Raw genomic sequence first — 24,846 nt, forward strand, 5'->3', positions numbered from 1 at the left:
ATACTGATGAATTACATAGTATTGTTAGGGTTGTAGACTGATGAATATTAGTAGTATAAAACATGCAAAAATAATTCTGTATTATGTTTAGGGATACCTACATATATGTATCACAAGTGTAAAGAAATGCATGTAAATGAGAACACTTAAATTCAAAATCCTATTACTTATGGTTTGGAAATTGGGGAAGTATTTGTAAGGGATATCAAATATTGATATTTTCTATTTCTTAAAATGGCTTGATAGGTATGTGAACATTCATGACATTATTCTTTTAGCATTAGATAAAAGGGGGAAAAGCTACTAAAGGCTTTTAGTGTTTGAATGTTTTAGACAATCCAAACCCAAATCGTATTTATTCCTATAAATAGTTCATATTCTTTCCCAAGATTCTTTAAAATCATTCTCAATTTTGTTCAGGCATTTAAGACTTATCTGGTCACATACTTTGCACAGTATTGATGCACTGAACTATGCACTTTTGGAAGTGTTTGCTCATTAAAAACACAATGAAAGAGGTAGTGATATTTGAAGGTTGACTATCTGCCTTAACAAACATGCCCCTGAAACTGGCACTCAAAGCAGCTATCCAATGGGCTTCAACATCAGTGTTTATTCTCATTATCAACCTGAATAGTAATTTAATCATTGGTTCATTTGAGATGACTATATTTGCTACATACAATCGAAACAGCTGCTATCACTGTTTGGAAGGCACAGTCTCTGTGGAAACATCAATATGCAAAGAAGGGCGAGACCTAAAATCTTTGTTAACTCTCCACTCAGCTGTTAAGTGCATTTGTGAAATTAGAGTTGACCTATAAGTACACTGTAATGCTTTAAAATGTGGTGTTTGAAAAAATCAATATTAGGAAAGTATACTAATTAGACAGCATCCGAGCAATTACAAAGACAGTATTATGTCAACATACATTTTTATTACCCTGAGTCTAGCATTCATCTAAGACAGAGACCTCCTAACTTCCTATTAAATATGTCCTTCCCAAATTATGAGCTAAAATCAATCAATACCTTCTCCTTGAATTCTGTGGTTAAGAGAATGAATTAAAGTTAGCAGGGGTAAATTCAGAAGTAAGAAATAATGCATAATAATGCAGATTCTGTATTTCAAGTGAATACTGACTTGACTTTGGTTAGTATAGTTGTAGGCCTTATTTGAGGAGCAGACAGGAATTCTCTAAGAAACTAAAGCAGGATAACAGAAGTAAGTGAAGCAAAAGGAATTTTAAAATCATGTACTCTTTTTTTATTTTTGGTACTGAGGATTGAATTCAGGTGTGCTTTAACACTAGCTACATCCCTAGCCCTTTTTATTTTTTATTTTGAGACAGGGTCTCACTACGTTCCTTAGGGTCTTGCTAAGTTGCTGAAGGTGGCCTCGAACTTGTCTTCTTTCTGCCTCAGCCTACGGAGTCACTGGGATTATAGGTATTTCCCACCATACCTACCCAATACCATATACTCTTAAAGCACATTTTTAAGCAATCTGGCATAGCAATGAAAGTTCAGGCAATAACTATAGTAAATTAGTTTTAAACAAAGGCTGAATACCACACTAAGAGAATCACAAATGAAAGTGCATTTAGTAGTTGTGGTTTCCATTAACTGAGTATCAAAAATGACCATGCACATAGGGAAAAGGTGGCTGTCCTCAAAGTGCTATTTTTGGCCACACAGATTTTACATGAGGCTAGCCATTTTTAAGATCTCAGCAAATAATGCAGCCACATGTGTGAACCTGGTATTGTGTTTTAAAGTTTCCTACAAATATTCTGATTGTAGGATATATACAGCAAAAATGAATTCTACAAAAAATATAAGAAAGAACAATTCTTAGAGATCCTTGTTCTAGTAAGAAAAATTGAATTTTAAAAATAATATTTTTATAGTTAAATACTCAAAATTTACTATGCCATTAAAAATATATATCCCTATGCAAAATTCTGAATTATTAATTTGTCACAAATTCAAAGATAAATTTACAGTATTTTGTGGTTTGACAAGACATAAAAAGCCAAGATATGAAAACTTCAAGGAAGAAGATCTGCAAGTAAATTTGGATCCAAATTATCTCAGGAAGAATGAAAACATGTATAGTCTTTCTTTTGGAAGTAGCAGCAAGAAGTTCATGTAGGTGAAATGCACACACTAACAGATTTACATGTCTTATTTGTTAACTGTGCTTCTTTCTTCTGCCAACAGCCAATGATGTATCTCCACTTGGATGTCTCAGAGGCCAAATGGCCCCAACCACTCATCATTTCCCAGAGCCCAGATAGAGTGCTCATTCACCTGCTGAAGCTAGATATCTGACGTTCTTAACTCACTCTTCCTCACCATCCCAACCCAATCATAGAGCAAATCATGAGGACACTATCCAAATTTGTTTTTCTTCATCCCTACTGCCACAATTCCAGGTCAGATTATCATTATCACTCACTGAGTAATTCCTTTGTAAGTGTGATCAAATGTGCAGCTCTTTTCCATTGCCTGGATTCTCCCTGGAGGGAAAATACATCTATTGTTTTTAGGTTAACCTGGACGCTATCTGCAGAGATTAATGTAGTCAGAAGAGAATCACAAGAGTAATAATACAAGATAAAATTGCTAGCTTTAGAGTTGAAATTTTATTATGAATTTCTACTCCAGAATATTGATTTCACGAACCACAAAAACCCTAATGATCATCACATTTTAACATACTGATTATTTTTAAAAAAACAGAACTAAGAATATTAAACAATATTATTTGATATTGACTTTAAAGTAATTTGAAGATGTCTGTCCTTATGTACAATCTAGGCAGCCAGAAACTAAAACACATAAGACTTTATGTGAAAAAGACTTAAAAGAAAAAAGGGGGAGTGTATGACCAGGTGAAAAATTAAAAAATAGATTTACCGGAATGCTTGGTTCAGAGTTTGATAATGAAAATGTTCTGGTGCCAGTCCTATGACCACAGCATTAGGATCATTTGTTTGTATTCCTATGAGTAGAAAAAATAACTGTTAAAAACTGCAAATTTAAAAGCAATGCCACATTTTATAACAAAGTAGTTTTAATCAATTAACTGGACATTTTTGCTCAGCCATATTTGAAGTTTAAGAGATTGTCTTGCCAGTATACTTTGAAAGTGAAAGACAAAGAATTGAAGACAAGAAGGTGGAAAGGGCTACTAATATTTTTCCATATTCTCATAGCTACTTAGTAACTGAAGTGAAAATGGTAACTTGATGTTCTCAAGCAAGTAATTTCTAACTTCAAAATGCTTTACTGATTACAATCAACAAGAACAGCTACGAGTTCCTTAGGAGCCAGCAGATCAATAGCAACTGATGAGGAATTGAGAATCTAAGAGGCAAGGGAAATTAGACTTTCTAATTGACACTGTCAAGGTTAACACATTCACAATGAATATGGAAAGTACTGCAGATTCTACAGTTTTATACATGAGGCCTCATCCACTTTTCAGAACTTTTTTTCTTTTGTGGTGTTGGGGATTGAACTCAGGGCCCTGTGCATGTGAGGCAAGCACTCTATCAACTGAGCTACATCCCTAGCCCTCTCATCTACTTTTAGATTCACATATTTTACAATTAAAGCATGTTGTAAGGCCTTGGTATCTGATAACAGGATGTCAGATATGACAACTAAACCTGCATACTCACCATACAGTTTTTCAAAGTCTGATTAAAAGTTCTGTGGATTGTCCATATGCCAATTCCTATTTGCCTCTCTTATTGCCTGCAGATGCCCAAGTTTTCCAATTTCCTCCTTACTAGTCGCCACAAGTATTGAGAAGTTGGTTAAATTGTTGAAGGAACAAAGTAAAATTATTGACTACAATAAGAATTAAAGGGTTTTGTGGGTACACGTGTGTAAATTTTTTTTATTATCTATATCCACCACTGGAGCAAAGATGCTCAACATTGGCAAAGTTATCTCCATTCCCTTCAAAAATCCATCTACCTTGGCAATTTTTATGTATATAGAAATGTTGCAAGTATAGTCCTAGACTGAATGATAAATTTCTTTCAGACCAAGGAGAAGCAGAAGCTTATATATTCCAATTCTAGCACAAATTTGGAATCAGAATTGTAATATTTCTTACCTATCTGAAGTCAAGAAGAAAAAAATCAGATTAAAACATTGTTCTGTAGTCCTTCAGCTTGTCCAGAAACATAAATATGTAGACTGTAGGAGATACTTGTCATTATTTTTGGTTGCCCAGTTTCTTCATGCCATTCTCACAATTAGGGAACTCATCAGCTCATTTGGAGTGTTAAGGGGTGGAGCTTACTCTCACAACAGAGGCTGAGGATACCAGAGGCTTTCTATACTCCCTTGGCACCTTGTCAGTTCTGTGGGCAATGGTGTACATTGTTCTGGGCTGCATAGCCCTTAAGACTAACTCTCCAACTATCCTTGGCAGTTCAGTGGGTCACCTAAACAGCTTTTTGTTTGTCTGTCATGGAAATTTCCAAAAATATATAAGTAGAGAGACTAGCATTATAAGTTCTGATATACCACACAGCACCCAGCTTTTGCAACCATCAATATTTTGCCAATCATCCCCTACAATTTTTTTGCAAATGTTTATAGACCAAATACCAGATATTGTGTCATTTTAGTCATTCATACTTAAGTATGTATCTAATCAATAGACATTTTAAAAACCGTAACATTATTACATAAAAAGTGAATAATTTGAGATCCAACATGGTGGCAGGCGCGGAGAGATCAAGTCTCTGACCCCTTCAGCTGCGCGGGCATAGGGAGTCGTAAACTGTCTAAATGCTGTTTGCTCAGGATCACTAGGCAATGCTGAGCTGACGTGGATCTGGGGCAAACAGTCTGGGCCTCTCAGAACACACACCAAGCCCGGATCAGCGGCATTCAAGCTCCAGTTCGCCTACTTCTCAGCACTAACGATTCCGCTGAAATAACTGGTCGGCCCTTCTGAACTTACAGAGGTAAAAGCCAACCGAGCCTTCATAGGCAGTGGCCACAGGATTGAAACAGGGCTTGGGAGAGACAGTCAGGACCCACCCGTTGCATTGGTCACCCGGCAAAGGGAACGAATGGTCACCATTTGCATGGGATACCACCAAGGCAGAGAACTGACGTCACGGGCGGAGGAGATAACTTAATTGAAACCAGCGGCGACAGGTGTGTAATCCCCTAGCCATCCCTCTACACACAGCGGGGAAACCTTAAGGGCCCCTCCCAGCTCTCCCGTGAGCGCGATAGCCAGACCAAGGGAATCAGGAGTGGTGCGGGACTCGAGGCGCGGAACTCCCGGCTACCGCTCCCACCAGTGCTGACAACTGAGGTCCCTTGCACCAGCTACCGGGGGCGTGGCTACCGGAGGGCAAGCAAATTCGCTGGGAGTTCTCAGCCCCAAGCTCTACAAGCTTAGGGTCTGAGGGAGACAAACAGGGAGAGTGTGCCCAGGCGTTCATGAAAACAGGGCTCCCAGGAGCATGAGACCTGGCGTGTAGCCAGTATTGTGGTGAGCGTCACAGGTGAGCGGGGCCTGGCTTGAGGAAACACAAGAGAAGGCCCTAGGCACTCAGGATTGGAGACCTGCCCAGTCTGGGAGGAAGAGCTGCTGCACAGTGATTGGTTCCCACCTATTGAGAGGAGAAGCTTGGCCCAGTGGGCACAGCTCCACCTACTGGAAGAAGTTAATCTAACTCTATGACTGCATTTATTATTATTTTTTTTCTTAATTTGGGTTTTTTTTCTTTTATTTTCATTTTCTTGTTGTTGTTGTTCTTTAACTCTTTTTTAATGGTTTTAATTTTTTTAAATTTTTTTATTTTATTATTATTATTTTTTTAATTTTAATTTTCATTTTTTTATTATCATTATTTTTTAAAAAAATTTTCTCTTTACTTTCTATTTTTTTCTTTTGTCTTCTCATTTCATTTCAATTTTCTTATTCCCCTTTCCTTGAATTCTACCTGCCTACTCTCATTCTCTTTAGTGACTTCTTCCCTTCCCTTCTAATATCTTTCCTCCCAAGCATCAAATAAATTTATAAGAGTAAACAGTACTCAGCAGTCAAACAGAACAAGAAGTAACATGAGCAGCATAAAAAAGCAAGGAAGAAAAGGAGTACAAACAATGAAGGACAGCCTAAATATTCAGGGAGACCTAGAGGCATCAGAAAAATGGTCATATAAAGAACTCAAGGAATACCTTAGACAGATGGAATGGAACCTTAAAGAGGATACGAGACACCAAATCCAAACAGTGAAAGAACACATTGAAAATGAATTACATAAACAGATAAAAGAAGAAGTTAAGCATCTTTATCAGGAGATAGAGATTATAAAAAAAATCAAACAATAATTCTAGAAATGAAGGAAACGATAAACCAAATTAAAAACTCAATTGAGAGTATCACTAATAGAGTGGAGCAAGTAGAAGCCAGAACGTCAGATAATGAAGAAAAAATATATCATCTTGAAAAGAGTCTAGCCAACTCAGAATGGCTGGTAAAAAATCACGAGAAAAACATCCAAGAGATATGGGATAACATAAAAAAACCAAACTTACGAGTCATTGGGATAGAGGAAGGTACAGAGATTCAAACCAAGGGAATGAGTAACCTGCTGAATGAAATAATTACAGAAAACTTTCCAGAAATAAAAAAGGAAATGGATATACAAATTGTAGATGCATACAGAACACCGAGCACACAAAATCACAGTAGACCAACGCCAAGACACATTGTTATGAAGATATCCAATATACAGAACAAAGAGAAAATATTAAAAGCTACAAGAGAAAGGAGGCAGATTACATTCAGGGGTAAACCAATAAGGTTAACAACGAATTTTTCATCACAGACGCTGAAAGCGAGAAGATCCTGGAACAACGTATTTCAAACACTGAAACACAATGGATGCCAACCAAGAATTCCATATCCAGCAAAATTAAGCTTCAGGTACGACAACGAAATGAAAATCTTTCATGATAAACAAAAGCTAAAAGAATTTGCATCCAGAAAACCAGCATTGCAAAGCGTCTTGAGCAAAACACTACACGAGAAAGAAATGAAAAACAAAGAAAACCATCAGTGGGAAGTGCCTCGGTAAGGACAGAGGGCGGGGGGAAAGCTAATCATGGAGAAACAAACTAAATTTAAAAAAAAAGATAAATAATCAAACATGGCTGGCAGTACAAACCATATATCAATAGTAACTCTAAACGTTAATGGCTTAAACTCTCCAAAAAAGCGACATAGGCTGGTAACATGGATTAAAAAACAAATCCAACAATATGTTGCCTCCAGGAGACACATCTGATTGGAAAAGACATATACAGGCTGAAGGTGAAAGGTTGGGAAAAAATATACCACGCACACGGTCCTTGTAAGCAAGCAGGGGTGGCCATCCTCATATCAAATAAAATAGACTTCAAGACTAAGTTAATCAAAAGGGATAAGGAAGGACATTATATACTGTTAAAAGGAACCATTCACCAACAAGACATAACAATTGTCAATATTTATGCACCAAATAATGGTGCTGCGACATTCATAAAACAAATTCTCCTCAAGTTCAAGAATCAAATAGACCACAACACAATAATTATCGGTGACTTCAACACACCTCTCTCACCATTGGACAGATCCTTCAAACAAAAGTTGAATAAAGAAACTATAGAACTCAATATCACAATCAATAACCTAGACTTAACTGACATATATAGAATATATCAACCATCATCAAGTGGATATAGTTTTTTCTCAGCAGCACATGGATCGTTCTCAAAAATAGACCATATATTATGCCATAGGGCAACCCTCAGTAAATATAAAGGGGTGGAGATAATACCATGCATTTTATCTGATCATAATGGAATGAAACTGGAAATCAATGATAAAAGAAGGAAGGAAAAACCCTATATCACATGGAAAATGAACAATATGTTACTGAATGATCAATGGGTTACAGAAGACATAAAGGAGGAAATCAAAAAATTCTTAGAGATAAATGAAAATACAGACACAACATATCGGAATCTATGGGACACAATGAAAGCAGTTTTAAGAGGGAAATTCATCGCCTGGAGGTCATTCCTCAAAAAAAGGAAAAACCAACAAATAAATGAGCTCACACTTCATCTCAGAGCCCTAGAAAAGGAAGAGCAAAACAACAGCAAATGTAGCAAAAGGCAAGAAATAATTGAAATCAGAGCAGAAATCAACGAAATTGAAACAAAAGAAACTATTGAAAAAATTAACAAAACTAAAAGTTGGTTCTTCGAAAAAATAAATAAGATCGACAGACCTTTAGCCATGCTAACGAAGAAGAGAGAGAACTCAAATTACGAACATACGGGATGAAAAAGGCAATATCACAACAGACGCTACAGAAATACAGAAGACAATTAGAAATTATTTTGAAAACCTATATTCCAATAAAATAGAAGACAGTGAAGACATCGATAAATTTCTTAAGTCATATGATTTGCCCAGACTGAGTCAGGAGGATACACACAATTTAAACAGACCAATATCAATGGATGAAATAGAAGAAGCAATCAAAAGACTACCAACCAAGAAAAGCCCAGGACCGGATGGGTATACAGCGGAGTTTTACAAAACCTTTAAAGAAGAATTAATACCAATAGTTTTCAAGTTATTTCAGGAAATAGAAAAAGAGGGAGCTCTGCCAAATCCATTCTATGAGGCCAACATCACCCTGATTCTGAAACCAGCCAAAGACACCTCAAAGAAAGAAAACTACAGACCAATATCTCTGATGAACCTAGATGCAAAAATCCTCAATAAAATTCTGGTGAATCGGATACAAAGGCACATCAAAAAAATTGTGCACCATGATCAAGTAGGATTCATCCCTGGGATGCAAGGATGGTTCAATATACGGAAATCAATAAATGTTATTCACCACATCAATAGACTTAAAGATAAGAACCATATGATCATCTCGATAGACGCAGAAAAAGCATTCGACAAAGTACAGCATCCCTTTATGTTCAAAACATTAGAAAAACTAGGGATAACAGGAACTTACCTCGACATTGTAAAAGCTTTCTATGCTAAGCCTCAGGCTAGCATCATTCTGAATGGAGAAAAATTGAAGGCATTCCCTCTAAAATCTGGAACAAGACAGGGATGCCCTCTATCACCACTTCTATTCAATATAGTTCTCGAAACACTGGCCAGAGCAATTAGACAGACGAAAGAAATTAAAGGCATAAAAATAGGAAAAGAAGAACTTAAATTACCACTATTTGCAGACGACATGATTCTATACCTAGAAGACCCAAAAGGGTCAACAAAGAAACTACTAGAACTAATAAATGAATTCAGCAAAGTGGCAGGATATAAAATCAACACGCATAAATCAAAGGCATTTCTGTATATCAGTGACAAAACTTCTGAAACGGAAATGAGGAAAAACACTCCATTCACAATATCCTCAAAAAAAAAATAAAATACTTGGGAATCAACCTAACAAAAGAGGTGAAAGATTTATACAATGAAAACTACAGAACCCTAAAAAGAGAAGTAGAAGATCTTAGAAGATGGAAAAATATACCCTGTTCATGGATAGGCAGAACTAATATCATCAAAATGGCGATATTACCAAAAGTTCTCTATAGGTTTAATGCAATGCCAATCAAAATCCCAACAGCATTTCTTGTAGAAATAGATAAAGCAATCATGAAATTCATATGGAAAAATAAAAGACCCAGAATAGCAAAAGCAATTCTAAGCAGGAATTGTGAATCAGGCAGTATAGCGATACCAGGTTTCAAACTATATTACAGAGCAATAGTAACAAAAACAGCATGGTACTGGTACCAAAACAGGCGGGTGGACCAATGGTACAGAATAGAGGACACAGAGACTAATCCACAAAGCTACAACTATCTTATATTTGATAAAGGAGCTAAAAGCATGCAATGGAGGAAGGATAGCATCTTCAACAAATGGTGCTGGGAAAACTGGAAATCCATATGCAACAAATCCATATGAAACTAAATCCCCTCCTCTCACCATGCACAAAAGTTAACTCAAAAGTGGATCAAGGAGCTAGATATCAAATCAGAGACTCTGCGTCTGATAGAAGAAAAAGTTGGCTCCGATCTACATATTGTGGGGCTCCAAATTCCTTAATAGGACACCCATAGCACAAGAGTTAATAACAAGAATCAACAAATGGGACTTACTTAAACTGAAAAGTTTTTTCTCAGCAAGAGAAACAATAAGAGAGGTAAATAGGGAGCCTACATCCTGGGAACAAATTTTTACTCCTCACACTTCAGATGGAGCCCTAATATCCAGAGTATACAAAGAATTAAAAAAAATAGACAATAAGATAACAAATTACCCAATCAACAAATGGGCCAAGGACCTGAACAGACACTTCTCAGAGGAGGACATACAATCAATCAACAAGTACATGAAAAAATGCTCACCATCTCTAGCAGTCAGAGAAATGCAAATCAAAACCACCCTAAGATACCATCTCACTCCAGTAAGATTGGCAGCCATTATGAAGTCAAACAACAACAAGTGCTGGAGAGGATGTGGGGAAAAGGCTACTCTTGTACATTGCTGGTGGGACTGCAAACGGGTGCGGCCAATTTGGAAAGCAGTATGGAGATTCCTGGGAAAGCTGGGAATGGAACCACCATTTGACCCAGCTATTGCCCTTCCCGGACTATTCCCTGAAGACCTTAAAAGAGTGTACTACAGGGATACTGCCACATCGATGTTCATAGCAGCACAATTCACAATTGCTAGACTGTGGAACCAACCCAGATGCCCTTCAATAGATGAATGGATAAAAAAAAATGTGGCATTTATACACCATGGAGTATTACGCAGCACTAAAAAATGACAAAATCATGGAATTTGCAAGGAAATGGATGGCACTAGAACAGATTATGCTTAGTGAAGCTAGCCAATCCCTAAAAAACAAATACCAAATGTCTTCTTTGATATAATGAGAGCAACTAAGAACAGAGCAGGGAGGAAGAGCAGGAAGAAAAGATTAACGTTTAAAAGAGACATGAGGTGGGAGGGAAAGGGAGAGAAAAGGGAAATTGCATGGAAATGGAGGGAGACCCTCATTGTTATACAAAATTACATATAAGAGGTTGTGAGAGGAATGGGAAAATAAACAAGGAGAGAAATGAATTACAGTAGATGGCATAGAGAGAGAAGATGGGAGAGGAGGGGAGGGGGATAGTAGAGGATAGGAAAGGTAGCAGAATACAACAGTTACTAATATGGCATTATGTAAAAATGTGGATGTGTAACCGATGTGATTCTGCAATCTGTATTTGGGTTAAAAATGGGAGTTCATAATCCACTTGAATCTAATGTATGAAATATGATATGTCAAGAGCTTTGTAATGTTTTGAACAACCAATAAAAAAAAAGTGAATAATTTTTAACATTACCCAATACTTAGTCTGTACTTGAATGTCTCAAAATGTCTTTTGGTATATTAAACTGGCATCCCAACAAGGCCCAATGTTGCATTTGATTTTTATCTTTTATTTCTCATTCTAAAATGTCATTCCTTCCCTTTATTGGTAAAATTAGATCATTAATCCTGGAGAAGGCCCCATATTCTGGATTTGGCTGATTATTTACAGTATAATATGTTCCTTTACCCTGATCTTTCTTGCATACTCGAAATTAGATCTAGAGTCTTCATTGATTCACATCTACTTTAAAAAAAATACATTATATATATATATATATATATATATATATATATAGTTTTTTTAAATTGTAGATGGACATAATACCTTTTTTTTATGTGGTGCTGAGGATGGAATCCAGTGCTTCACATGGGCCAGACAAGTGCGCTACCACTGAGCTACAACCCCGGCCCTGTCACATATACTTTTTAGGAAGTTTATTTCATAGCCAATGCGATATATTTCTTATTATATTACATCATGAAGCACAAGAATTCTGGTTATTCTCCTTCTAGTGATATTAAGGTTGATCACCAGATCCCTCCATTTTGAAGATCCCCCTCAGCCCATCAGCTGTACTATAAAAACAATTGATGATATTATCTATTTCCTTGCCAAATGGTGACATTCTAATTCTGTCATTTCTTTTGCATTTCCTGGCTGGAATTCTACTATAAAGAAGTTACCCTCAACAAATATTTGGTTACCCTAAAATACAGCTCAAACAGGGAAGATTAGAAAAATACTTAATTTGTCAACTTTCAGAGTAATGAGTTACTTCCCTAGCAGTCTCTAACAGTGACCCATGAGTTTTGTGGGGCTGAGCATCACTTTGAACTCATGCCTTTTTATATATGTGTTTCAATCCCCTGCAATCATTACTCTTTTTGATGCTCAAATTATCCTTGCAGGTTGGCTCCAGAGTTCTTTAGACATGACCTCATCAATCTTAGTAGTTTCCTTGCTTATATTAGCTTTTTATATTAAAAGCTAAGCTAGAACTATAGTGAGAAATAATAGTAGGCACCACAGTCTGAGCACTGGGTTATCACTGCTTCTAATGTTCTTAGTAGAAGCTCTAGATGAGATGTATTTTTTCAGTAAAAGAATAAAGGAGTTAGTAATGAAATTTTCAATTTAGTTAGGAATACTCAGCTTTTAATTTACTTGATTATTTTATATTCGTATCTCCTTTTTATTATTTTTTTGTAATTTTTACTTACGTTTAAAATCTTTGAGTCATAACTGAACTAACAGTTACTACTTTGTTTTATCCATATCTCTAATTTAAAAAGTTATAATACCAATATTACTACGAACAATAAGACTACTGAACATAGTTCAAGCTTTCTTTGCAGTTGTTTTGACCTTAAAAATTTATCCCAAAATAAATGAACAGGTCAAAACACTGTCAAGTCATGTGAAGTAATTCTTTCTGAGTGGTTACATCACCAACTTGATGTAGAGTTAAGCTCATTTTAGAGAAGGTTCTTCTCCTGACCCCCTCCCTACCATCTCTTCCCCTTTAGATAACCATTTTTAGTGTTCTTTCATTTATCTTTCTTTGGCTTCCTTTCACCAATATAAGACAAATATATATATTTAATTTCCCTCTGATTTTCCTAAACAGAAAATGTTAAGGTTTTCTATACCTCACTTTTTCACTTAATATATCCTATGAAGATCACTCATCACATCATTCATATCAGGAGAGAGAACTCTTTGTCATTATTTATTTTTCAGATACAAAGCTTTCCATTTTGTGTCTATACCATAGTTTATTCAACCAGTCCCTTCCAAGGAACAGTTGGGTTGTTTTCAATCTTCTGTTGTTATAAATAAAGCTATAATGAATAACTTTGTTCATATGTCATTGTATAATTTTGTAACTATATCTCAAGATAGATTCCACCAATTACTGTTTCATATGTAATTCTGTTAGCTACTATCAAATTCCTCTCCATAGGAGCTGTGTTATTTTATATTCTCATCAGTAGTAAGATCCTCCTAATACATTTATTGCCAGTTAATTCAGCCAAAGTTGGTTTCTGTTTCTTACAAGTAATAATTCTAATTGATACACTGGTATATTTTTCCATAGTACAATTGTGGAGGTCCTACTCCACTGTATATACTAAGCTTCCCTAATCATTATCTGTAAAGTTATCACATGATATTTTTAGCGAACATATTCATATCTATTTTTCTGTCATTCCGATCTGAGTATCAGCTACAAAAAAAGAAGCAACGTGGCAAAGCTTCATAAAGCTATGACATTTTTCTAGTCTGTCTTTTGAAAGCAATTTTATTTTTTCTTGGTTGAAAAATACTTTGCACTATATAATCTCTGTACTATCCAGCATGACATCTATTTTTAAATGAGGAGATTTTGGTTTACCTTACTTAGTCAAGTTTAGAGAGGGGCTCCAGGATTGAAGATTATAATACTCAAAATAATGCTGAACTTTTTTTTTTTTTCCCAAACTGGGGGGTCATGATCCATCAATAGATCATGAAACAGATTTGGAGGGCTCTAAGTAACATCAAAGTCAAACAATTAAGTACAACAAATGGAAAAATAAAGCATACTTCATATAGTAAGTAACACGAACACACACACACACACACACACACACACACACAATATTACTATACAATGTGTTTCCCTTATTGCAGATTATGGTCAAAAAAGGTTTGAGAAAAACCAATTCAGATTTAAACTCCTTATCCATACTGTCAACCATTTCAATAACAGATGGAAATCAGAATAAACACTCCTTATGAATGATTTTTAAGTAGTTATGACTAATTTTTAAAATTTTTCCAACTTTCTCCCACCTTTGAAATCAGGTAATGCCCGATCATCAACCAGCAGCATGGGCCTGACTTGCTTCTGCTCTACTAGACTTCTGGCTGCAGTCAGAGACGTGAATATTTCATCTTCAGAAATATCAAACTCCAGTTTTTTCAATCTTTCCAAAAGATCTTGCTTGCTTTCTTTGGTTGTATTGGTCACAAACCTAACAATTACAGAAGAACTACGTAACCTGGAAAAGGAAAATTCAGGAGTCAATGGGAAATTTTTAACATCCTCATCCCATAAAACCTTATAATTTGGTAGAACTGTGCCAAATGTCACAAGATAAAGGTTACTATTTTTATGGATAAAAAGTTCTTTAGTTTTTGTTTTTTCTTTTGCCTAGAAAGCTTATAAATTATCTACATCCTGTGGGCAGTTATTACCTCTAACAACAGCAAAGTCAGACAGAAAAGGTTACTTTTACCTTTTTTTGAGGCCTTCTGTACTTTGTATACTGCAAGGTTTAGTAAAAAAGTGAAAAGCCACACTGTACTCAGTACAGTATAAGAGGTGAATGTTATTCAGTATAAGAGGTGAATGTTATCTTAGAGATTATCTACTGGTACAACCTTCTCTTTGTTAAAGAGAGAAAACTGAGGCCTAAGAAGTGACCTGTTAGCTTTATACAGCTAGGAAGCAAAAGGGCTGAGACAGGAATCTTCTGTGTCCTGGGACAATGATCACCTATATTAAGACAACAGATGCCTCAGGATTTTATTGGACACTGCCTAAGCCCTAATGAGTTATTAAATTTATAAACAGAAACTACCTGGACAACTCGAAAAGACATTCTTTTTTTTATATATCAAAAGAGGTTCTCCCCTTGAACAACCTACATGCAAGATTAATTTGATTCCATGGCCTGCTTTTGAAACAAACTGGCATGATATCAGAGAAATAATTCATTTAGCCTTCTTTAAAAATGGAATTTTTTTTCTTATTTTACAATGTTTCAATTCAAAAATCTAAAAATAATTTGAATTTAGTTTTAATTTAGAATTCTTTATTAACATCCTGTTGCTTTTTATTTAAATCAATCCCCCAAAAGCCATAAGGCATGAAAGTACTAACCAAGCCAAATAAAGCAGAAAAGAGGTTTCTATGTATTTGCCTAAAGAGCATTAAATACATTTATGATTACATAATTCACTGTAATCATGATTACCTCTATAACATCTGTGTGGCAGCTTTTCTACAAAACACATTAAATTTGGTGGTTTACTTTACAAAAGAAATTGATTACTTCTACATAGCTATTATCCTAAAAATGAGTAAGTATGAAATAACCACATCATTTTTAATGAGTTTCTTTAAAAAACTTTTACTAGTCCCTCAACTTTCTTTAGTCTATTTGTTTCTATAGAAACCAAATTGGCAGTACCAGTACAGTGACTTCTCCAGGAGGGAAACCTGCCAGTGCCTGTGACAGAATGTGTTGGCTCCTGCCTCTAAAGAACGGCAACACTCAGAGTTTACAGAGCTACTTTAGAAAAGTCACTGTTCACCAAAAATACTTCTTGCAGTCCAGAGCAGAAAACTCATTTTTTAAAGCAGTAAGAGCTCTGTCCACAGGAGCAGATTCATCAACAGAGATCCATCTTTGTTCCCAGAAAGCCTGACTCTGAGCAAGAGCATGTCAAGCAGTGAGAGAAAATACAGCTGTGTGTCTGATTTCTTTGGGCTTTAAGCAAGACACTCACTGTTCGTCATTTTTCTACCTGTAAAATGTCATCATAACTCCTAACAAAATTGATACACAAATCTGTTTGTATTTCTTGGTTCTCCAAATGGAAAGTAACCTCTCTGGGAGAATACAAAGTCTTGTGTCAATCTTTTGCCTAACTCCTAGTGCTGTGATACTTGACATCAGATTTTCTGATTAACAGCATATAGTGAACATTTTAAGGTTGGAAAATGATAGGCACCAAATGCTAAGTATTGCTGATTTTGAAAACCTCCCTAATTTTTTTCTTTTAGGATGAAGATGCTTAATGCCAGTTACTTTTTCTGTTTTGCTGGTATTTTTTTTTTTTCAGGATAACTAGAAGCAAACATACACATTCAGTTCACTTGAACATGCTTTTATTGTATATCCCATAGAATTCCAAGTCCCGTAATCAAAATTTATTTGAGCACATTCAATGTTAGATGTTAGGTAAAGCTAGAGGGGGCAGAAAATGCCTTGTATGTGAGTGTGCTACATTTTGAGTCCAGAATTTATTTGTGACTTTTCTAATGCTACTTATTTCACATTTTAGAAACTTGAGTTTTCATTCCTGAATTTACATTACTGACTTGGAAAGATACACACAAAGAACAAAGGGACTACAGCAAAAGTCCAGACCTAATAAAGGGTTAGACAATGATGTTCAAAGGATATTACAATGCATACATCTTCTTGCTAAACCCAAGGCAGTTCCTAGATATACGGTAAGCTGGTGAAATGCCATCTTAAGGCCATCCATTTAGCTAATGATCTGCCTTGGTAAAATGGCACTTACAAACATATTTGTCAGCTGAACCTGGAGGATAGCTTGCCTTTTAAGAGCTTCCTGTGCGCCTGGCACAGCTGCATCTTCAATGTGAAGTGTGCCATTGAGATCTACCAAAACAGCTTTTAATGCACGGCGAACTGCCATCATTCATTCCCTAGGAGAGAGCAAATGAAATTAAAAATACAGCTTCAGAAACAATGGACAATTAAAAACTGATAAGTCTTCAAAAATATCATTCACATCCAGAAAGATATTGCTTAGTGTTAAGCTGCTTGCCTTTGGAAAAAGAAATGTTTTTAAAAATCAAAAACTCAAAATTTGATCCATAAAACTTGTGTAATGCTTACTTTAAAAAGGTTGAATTACATCTATAGAAAAAGAAATGATATAAGAATATTATTGCTTACTTTCAGTTTTCTTAAAGTAATTCTTTGATGAATAATTATTTTAAAACATGAGAATGATGTGTTTGTTCTGAAGAATGGGTGGTAGAAGCACGACTTCAACAAGACCTTCCTCATCATGAGTTATGTATAATTAAAAATATTCTAATTGCCCATCTCCACTGCTATGTCCCCAAATGACACACGTGGCTAAGGAGCTACCAGTATTTACGGGTCACCAAGGAAGAAATTTCAAGTTTCATAGCAATTTTAAAGTAAGGAGATATTTTCATTGCCTTACAATCTACAACTTTCCTTTTGCATATTTTCCATTTAGATAATTTCTATTGTGAGCTATAGCATCTATAGAACATAAGATAAATGTGGTTTAAAGATAATAAAGTGTAGGCAAGAATAGCATGGGAGCTAATGAAAAAGGATGGGATTGATTTATACTTTTAAAAAACTAACCCATTTATTCAGTCATTTCTTTTTCTTATTTGGCTGTTTTTATAAGGAAGTATGTTACACATACCAAAAAATAGAAAGGATATTACAACAACCCCATTTCCTCATCATTCAGCTTCAGAAATGAGGCAGATAAAGCTGGGGTCTTCCCTATACCTCCTCTCACGCACTGCCATTCTTTCCCTTCCCACAGTAGCCACCCTCCTGACTTTTATATATTCAAAGCTTTATACTAAGGATACTCGGTGTACACTTGGCAACTTGCTTTATCACTCAACATTATCTTTGTGAGATGTGTATATGCTACCATACGTAGTTACATTCATATATTTTCACTGCTGTATGGTATTCTATTGTATAAATACACCCTAACTTATTTATCTGCTCTCCTAATCATGAACATTCAGGTAGTCTTATATACCACAAAGTGCATCTGTAAACACCCTTGCACACATCTCCTGGTGGACACACGCATGAGCATTTCTCTGGGGTCTTGCTGGATCTTAAGGTGGATGCTCATCCTCACCCTATTGTTAAGTTGCCTTATTCATTTGGATCCTTATAGGGCAAATGTTTACTAAGCACTTACTATGTGTTTAGCTCTGGTATAATAGCAAAGCTAGAAGAGCCACCTCCTTTAAAATTAGAAGCAGAAGGAAAGGATTAAAGTCGGTTAGAAAAAACCTGGGAGGTGGAAGCAGACAATTACCAAAGATTTGGGAGAAATGTTCTGGGAAGAGTTTTTGAGTAGTTTACGAAAGGAATCTTCCATTGGGACAGATTATCGGTGGGAGGAAGACCTCTCCTGCCCAACTCTCTCTCTCTGAGATGCGTTTGAGGGTTTGCAGCCAGCAGTTATCAGGACTAGGGATTGGCCAGGTTCTGCCTCAAATTCATTATTTGTGGATGGCCAAGTTTACCCTCTTTGGGCCTATGATTCTCCTTATACAGGAACAAAGGCAGGATGAAGCTTTGAGCTTTACCTATTGCTTAGGAGTTCTGAGTTGGAAGAATCAAGGTGTGGCATGACTCCCCAAATCCCTAATTTTCTCCTCTTCAACACTGGTTTGCTAATCCCCTTAGTACCAACTTCCCAAGGCTGCCAGGAAAACTCCAGATCGAACTGTGCTATCCTTTGAAATAACTGTTTTCCCTTACATTCAGTTCTGTCAACTTAGAGGGATAGCAAAGATGACCCCTGACTTCTTCACAGCTTCTGGCTTTTAGCATTTCTGCTAAACATTGTCCCCAGACCCTGCTCCCATTCCAAGTCAGCCATCTCCCTCCAAACACAAAGAACAAACATACAAAATAAAACCACCGTCAACCTCAGAACAGAAGCAAACTGCTGGAAAGTACTGGCCAATGATTAGTATCATACTATACTCAACATTTTTTTTTCTAAATAAATTAAACAACCACATGTTTAAGGTAAAACAAACTTTCAGACGGGAGAGTATTTTCATGACTTGAGGACAGGACAGGCTATTTAAAACATTTAAAACAGGACAGGCTATTTAAAACATGTAAAATATGTAAAAGCAGAAACCATAAAAGAAAAGACAGATAAATTCAACTATGTTTCAACTATGTATAAACAGAATGTGAATGAAAATATTCAGAACAGTGTTTAACATGTAAGAAAGGACAAGACTCCAGGAAATACAAACTATAATTATAAAGAAAAGGACAAATGACCAGAGAGAAAAATGGAGTAAGACCTCAACATACACTTTATGAAAGAACACAACTGAGCTTTGTCTCTCTGCTTCCCCTCTGCTAAGGGCTACGAAAGGAATCTTCCGTTGGGTCAGAACATGCTTTGCCCTTCTGCCATGATGTTTCTGCCTTGGAGCTGGCCATCATGGGCTGAATCATCTCACTGAAGCACAGAGCCTACTGGATGAATGCCCCTGTGTCCCAATCAATAGGTCCAATGAAGGTCTTGGCTGATGGCCAGAACCAACCATCAATCACTAGATATATATATGAGCTTCAGATGATTACAGCCCCAGCCATCAAACCACCAGCAAGGTGGAGTTGAGCAGAGTCAAGCTACCCCTGCTGAGTACTGCCCAAACTGCAGGCTCATGAGCAAAGGAAACAATAGCATTGTTTAAAGATAGCTTGGAGATGATTTGTTTGTCGGCAATAGAGAAGGACAGTGCTCTGGGTGATTCCTTAGCTTGCTCTGAGAATCCAGTGTCTGGATAACTGTGTGGGGATCTGGGGGAGGCCAGAGGGCCAGATCCTAAATAGTAGTGATGGCTGTGCATTTTGGGCAAGTTCTTATTGGTTTAGAGCATCTCTCAGGGGAATGAGGGGCAGAACAAATCTCATAAGTAAATAACATGAAGATGCTCAAAATTCACTCGTAATAAAGAGAAATGCATATTTAAAGCACAATGAGATCACCACACCAAACCAACAGACATGCAAAATTATTAAGTCTGAAAATACAACATATTGTCAACAGGAATTCACAGATCCTGTTACCATTATAAACATTTGGGAAATTAGTTTGGCAACACTAATACTCTACAATACAGCAATTCCACTCCCAGATATTACAAGTTTGAAGGACTCTCTCACTTAGTACCATGAGACAGAAACAAAATGTCCATAGCAGTACTGCTGGTAAACAGCCAGAAACTGGACACAGCACTAATGTCTACCAGCAACAGAATGGGTAAATAAATTGTGGTACATCCATGTATAGAATACCAAAAGCAATGGAAATGAATGAAGTAAATTTACACACATCATCTTAGATAACTCTCAGAAATCAACCATAGAATATGTTACAAAATGATTCACATGGTATGGTTTCCTATAATATTAAAAAATAGGGATGAACAGATAGGCAATAACATTAAAAAAAGAAGGAAATGAGTATCAAAAAGTTAAGATAGTGACTTTCTCTGGGAGACAGGGAGCAAGTGCAAACCAGGAGGAGTACAAAGAGACCCTCTAAGGTCTGACAATGTTTTACATTTCAATCTTTATAGTGAGCGCATAGGTGTTTTTAATTTTACTATAATTATTAAAAATTACAGCTATAGATTAGATACTTTTGTATAGATGATACATATTTCACACAAAAAATAGTCTTATTATGTTTTAGTCAATCATTTCTATATTTACATAACTATTATAAAAATTAGTCTGGACAATTATTATACACTTGGCATAAAAAACTCCCACTCTCAAGTCATTGTGAATTTTAAGAAAAACCCTGATTCTACTTGTTTTTTATGTCTGCTGAAAAAGAAAAAAAAAGTGCTGAGACCAAAAAAAAAAAAAAGATATAGGAGCTTTAGTTAATCAAGTTTCAACTACAAAATCATCCCTTTTACAATAGTCCTTATGTTATTCTATTCATGATCTTTATTGTGACCTTGAAATCAAGGATTATATCAACAATGGCATCAACTGTTTCCTGCCTGAGTGGGGAAACAGCTTTCAAGTCAAAAGCCAAGACTATTTCCAGGGTCTTCATTTGGATGTTTATCAGTTAAAGGGTTCTTCAATTTAAAATATGCTAATTGCACCACAAAAAAAAAAAGATGAACAAAATGAAGACATAGCACTGTCATTTCATATAAGGAGGAACATAAAATTGCTTTTCTCAAAACCCAACTTTTGTGAAACACTTAATATTCAATAAAAACTTTTTTATTGAAACACCTAAAAGGTGCTATAAAATCACCCAAAAGTGAATAAAAGAACAAAATAGAAACAAGACTGAAAAATAACAGTAAGAATTATACTTTATTAAAATAAAGATCCAAACTGTCCAACTACTGCCAGGGAACTGTCCTAATAAATTCTGATAGTTTTAATCCTTACTAAAAGCATTCACATAGGCATAATGTTTCCAAAACATTTAAAAAAAAAAAAGGCCTATGTTCTTTGTCAGTCCCAAAGATCATTCTTTTTAAACTCTAAAATGGCTCTTTTGAAATATCACATATTTGACAGTGATTGACCAAGACCTAGAACAAAACTCTGGTATACCACTCGAACTTCAAAATTCATTTACTTTTCTAGGTGATCTCACTAGCTCTCAACCATTTCCTCCATGATCTGTATTCTCAGCCAAACCATTGTTAATACTCATTACCTGAACCATGAATCTGTGTTTGGTAAAATATATAATTATGCTTCAGTATCCCCAGGGAATTGGTTCCAAAGTCAACAGAAAGCTCACGTCCCATACATAAAGTGTTATATAGTATCTGCACACAACCTACGCACGCACATCTTCCTGCATAATTTAAATCATCTCTTGATTACTTGTAATACTTAATACCATGTAAATAGTTGTTATATTGTTTAGGGAGTAATGACAAGAAAAAAGTCTATATGTATTCAGTACAGTTTTTTCTTTTTTTTTTTTGCGGGGGGTGGGGAAGAGTTTTGTTCTGTGGTCAACTGAATGTGTGGTTTCATAACCTGCAGATATGGAGGGTCACCTCTTAATTATAAAATATCAGTATTATCCTCAAAAGAATTATAAAGGTTTCAAAGGTAGTTCATGTTTTTCATTTCTCTTGGGTCCACATCTACCACTTCCCATAGTTTGAATGAATTATATGGAACATCCCTTAGAAGAGCCATAAACAACTGATGGTACCTGCTCAATGCAAAGAAAAGTGTATTCCCTTCATCCCAAGAGGAACTCTTCCAGGTACTTCAGAGGACAGCTGTCCCTTGTATATCCCAAGGGCATCTTAATCCAACAAAGCTGCTTTCGTTTTCCTGCAATCTCTATGAGCAAATGACAGCACCAGCAATCCAACGTCAAATCACTTCAGTCTTGAATCTACTTACTCTTCATCATCTTTACTAAAACTACCTCAGGTTTGAAATCATCTCTTGTCTAACCTGTCAACTTCCTAAATGTTTTCTGTTTTCCATCTCCTATTTCCAGCCAGGAATCCATTCCCTGGCTGCAATAGTGTAGCAAAGAACAAGGGAGGTAAACTCCTGGGTATGAATCCTGACTCTCTAGCTATGTGAACTTAGGCAATTTCCTTAATCTCTCAGCCTGTTTCTTTATTGCTAACATAGAAAAACACCTCTAATAACTGAAAAGAGTATTATAGAAATTAATCCCTGTAAATTACTGTCAACAGTGTTCCATGCTTAGAAAAGGGTGGGTTATGTTTTTGGGGGGTAGGGGAGGAAAAGCACATGATGATGTTTCAAGGGCTACACAAATCACAGAATAAATATAATGCAAGGTCTGAGAGCATTAGTACAACCTGAGAATTCCAGAGGACATCAATATAAATATGTTCAGGGGCATATAATTCAAAATTTGTGTAAATACTTAAGATAAAACAAGAAATTTTAAGAAAAATATTCTCTTGGGAGGTTGATGCTCTTCAGAATATGCCTTCTAGATGCTCTAGGGAGTAAAAATTCTCTTTCCTTCCCTGTATGGTACACAAAAGCCTAGAATCACTGTAATCAGTAAATGTCCTGTTATTCAGTTACTCCCCAGTTCACTCTTCCAGTCACTCCCTAATGCCCTCAGGCTAAAGTGTGAACAGCATACACTGGAGTACAGAGTCCTCTTCTCCAATTCACTTATCTACTTCCACACCCAGGTTCCATGGCACTGTAATTGGGGTCCACTTTATGCTCTGAGTTAAAAACCTTGCTGCTCAACCTTGGGTGACTTATTTTAAAACTGATTTTACTTTTTCTTCTTCCCCCTCCCCTTCCCCAGCAGTTGGGGAAAACAAGACTAACATTTTTCCCACCCAGGCTACAATGTCCTTTGCTGCCTGGAAAGTGTCACTGCCCACAAGAATAAAGAAACTCCAAACCTGGGAACTGGAACAAAGGCTCTCTCCAGGATACTTGATAGACACTAATTAACTACATATCTACTGATAACATTTAGATCCCGGTCATTTTGTTTCTCTTTTAAAAGCCCTGTGTTCCCACTGACAGGGAGACTCAGTCTCTGGGAGACCCTGCCTTTCCTCTTTGCTAGCAAATCAATACATCTTTTTCTTTTCTTTCAAACTCTTGTCGAAATTGGATTGACACCCGAGACTTTCGGGTATCTGCAGTGCACCTCCCCCATCAATGGACTTTTATCTGAAATCACTTTTACTCCCTAAATACTACCACTCCTCCCACTCCATCCTCCTTTCCCTCTGGTCAATTCCTTTTCTTCTGGGTAGGGTTAGGTGCCGCAAATGGTCCCACTGTCAGCATCATTCTATCCTGGTTATCTGCCTGGCCCTCTCCTAAACTGTGAGCTCTGCAGAGGGACTATGTTGCCATTTCCACTGCATCACTTAACGCTCAATAAAAGTGGACTGAATTCATGAATCTAATCTTCGGAGCTGTAAGGACCTACGACTGGATCCTCCAGTACGAACCAACATCAATACCCCGCGCCCCGTCCCCAATCCCCGTCTCCTGCAGGGAAGGCGCTTCAAGCCCCTCCACTGCAGTCACCACCGGGTGGGAGACGCCGCGCACTGCACGTGCCTGAACCGCGCACGCGCAGACGGCCGCGACCGAGGGGCTGCTGCCACCGGGTGTGACGTCCTCCCAGGTCGGGCGCGCAGTTTGGGTTGGGCCCGGCCTGGAGGGAGGGTAGTGGTCTAGAGACGCCGTCGGTATTTTCCCAACCCTGTAACAAGAAATGCCTCTTCCAACAGGCGTGCCGCCACCGTTCCTAATTCCACTTCTTTCTCTTCCGTTCCGAGCAGCTCCTCACCCCCACTCCGCGTGCGGTCGTCAAGAGCCAACCCAGCCGCACAGACGAAGGGCACCGCAACCCGTCTCACGCGCCAGCAGCCGCCCAAGGAACACCGGACACTGGGCGCGGGCCGCGCCGGAAGTCCCGCCCCGGACTCCTCCCATCCGGCTGGAGCTCTGGGCCTGAGACTCCCACTGTCTGGGGTCTCCACCAAACCGCGCCCGGGGAAGAGGGGACATTGTTTTAAGGGTCCGCTCCGGCAGGGGCGCGGCCAGTTGGGTTTGGATGCACCACGGAAAACAAAACCTCTGCCTTTGCTCAGGAGCCGTTTTCCATCTCACAGACCATTGCTAACCAAGTATTATTGGGTAACAGTCTCTGCTTGCTTCATTTCTTGTGCATTCCCGAGGGCTA

General features: G+C 37.1%; 1 protein-coding gene across 3 annotated transcripts in view; it reads right to left on the reverse strand.

Moving 5' to 3' along the window:
- Nucleotides 1-24,599, reverse strand: part of HDHD2 (haloacid dehalogenase like hydrolase domain containing 2) — a 40,874-nt gene extending 16,275 nt beyond the window's left edge. Inside the window, exons 1-5 of one of the 3 annotated variants that reach the window (XM_081263656.1) lie at nucleotides 24,451-24,562; nucleotides 22,342-22,475; nucleotides 16,898-17,008; nucleotides 14,338-14,546; nucleotides 2,923-3,007 (exon numbers count right to left, since the gene is read on the reverse strand). In XM_081263656.1, the coding sequence (XP_081119782.1) occupies nucleotides 2,923-3,007; nucleotides 14,338-14,546; nucleotides 16,898-17,001 (398 nt within the window). In that variant the 5' untranslated portion in view covers nucleotides 17,002-17,008; nucleotides 22,342-22,475; nucleotides 24,451-24,562. The other 2 variants (XM_081263657.1, XM_081263655.1) reach the window with 2 other exon arrangements.
- Between the last annotated feature and the right edge of the window lie 247 nt (nucleotides 24,600-24,846).

The sequence above is a fragment of the Spermophilus citellus genome, assembly GCF_964194105.1.
Source record: "Spermophilus citellus genome assembly, chromosome: 12".
NCBI classification, from domain to species: Eukaryota; Metazoa; Chordata; class Mammalia; order Rodentia; family Sciuridae; genus Spermophilus; species Spermophilus citellus.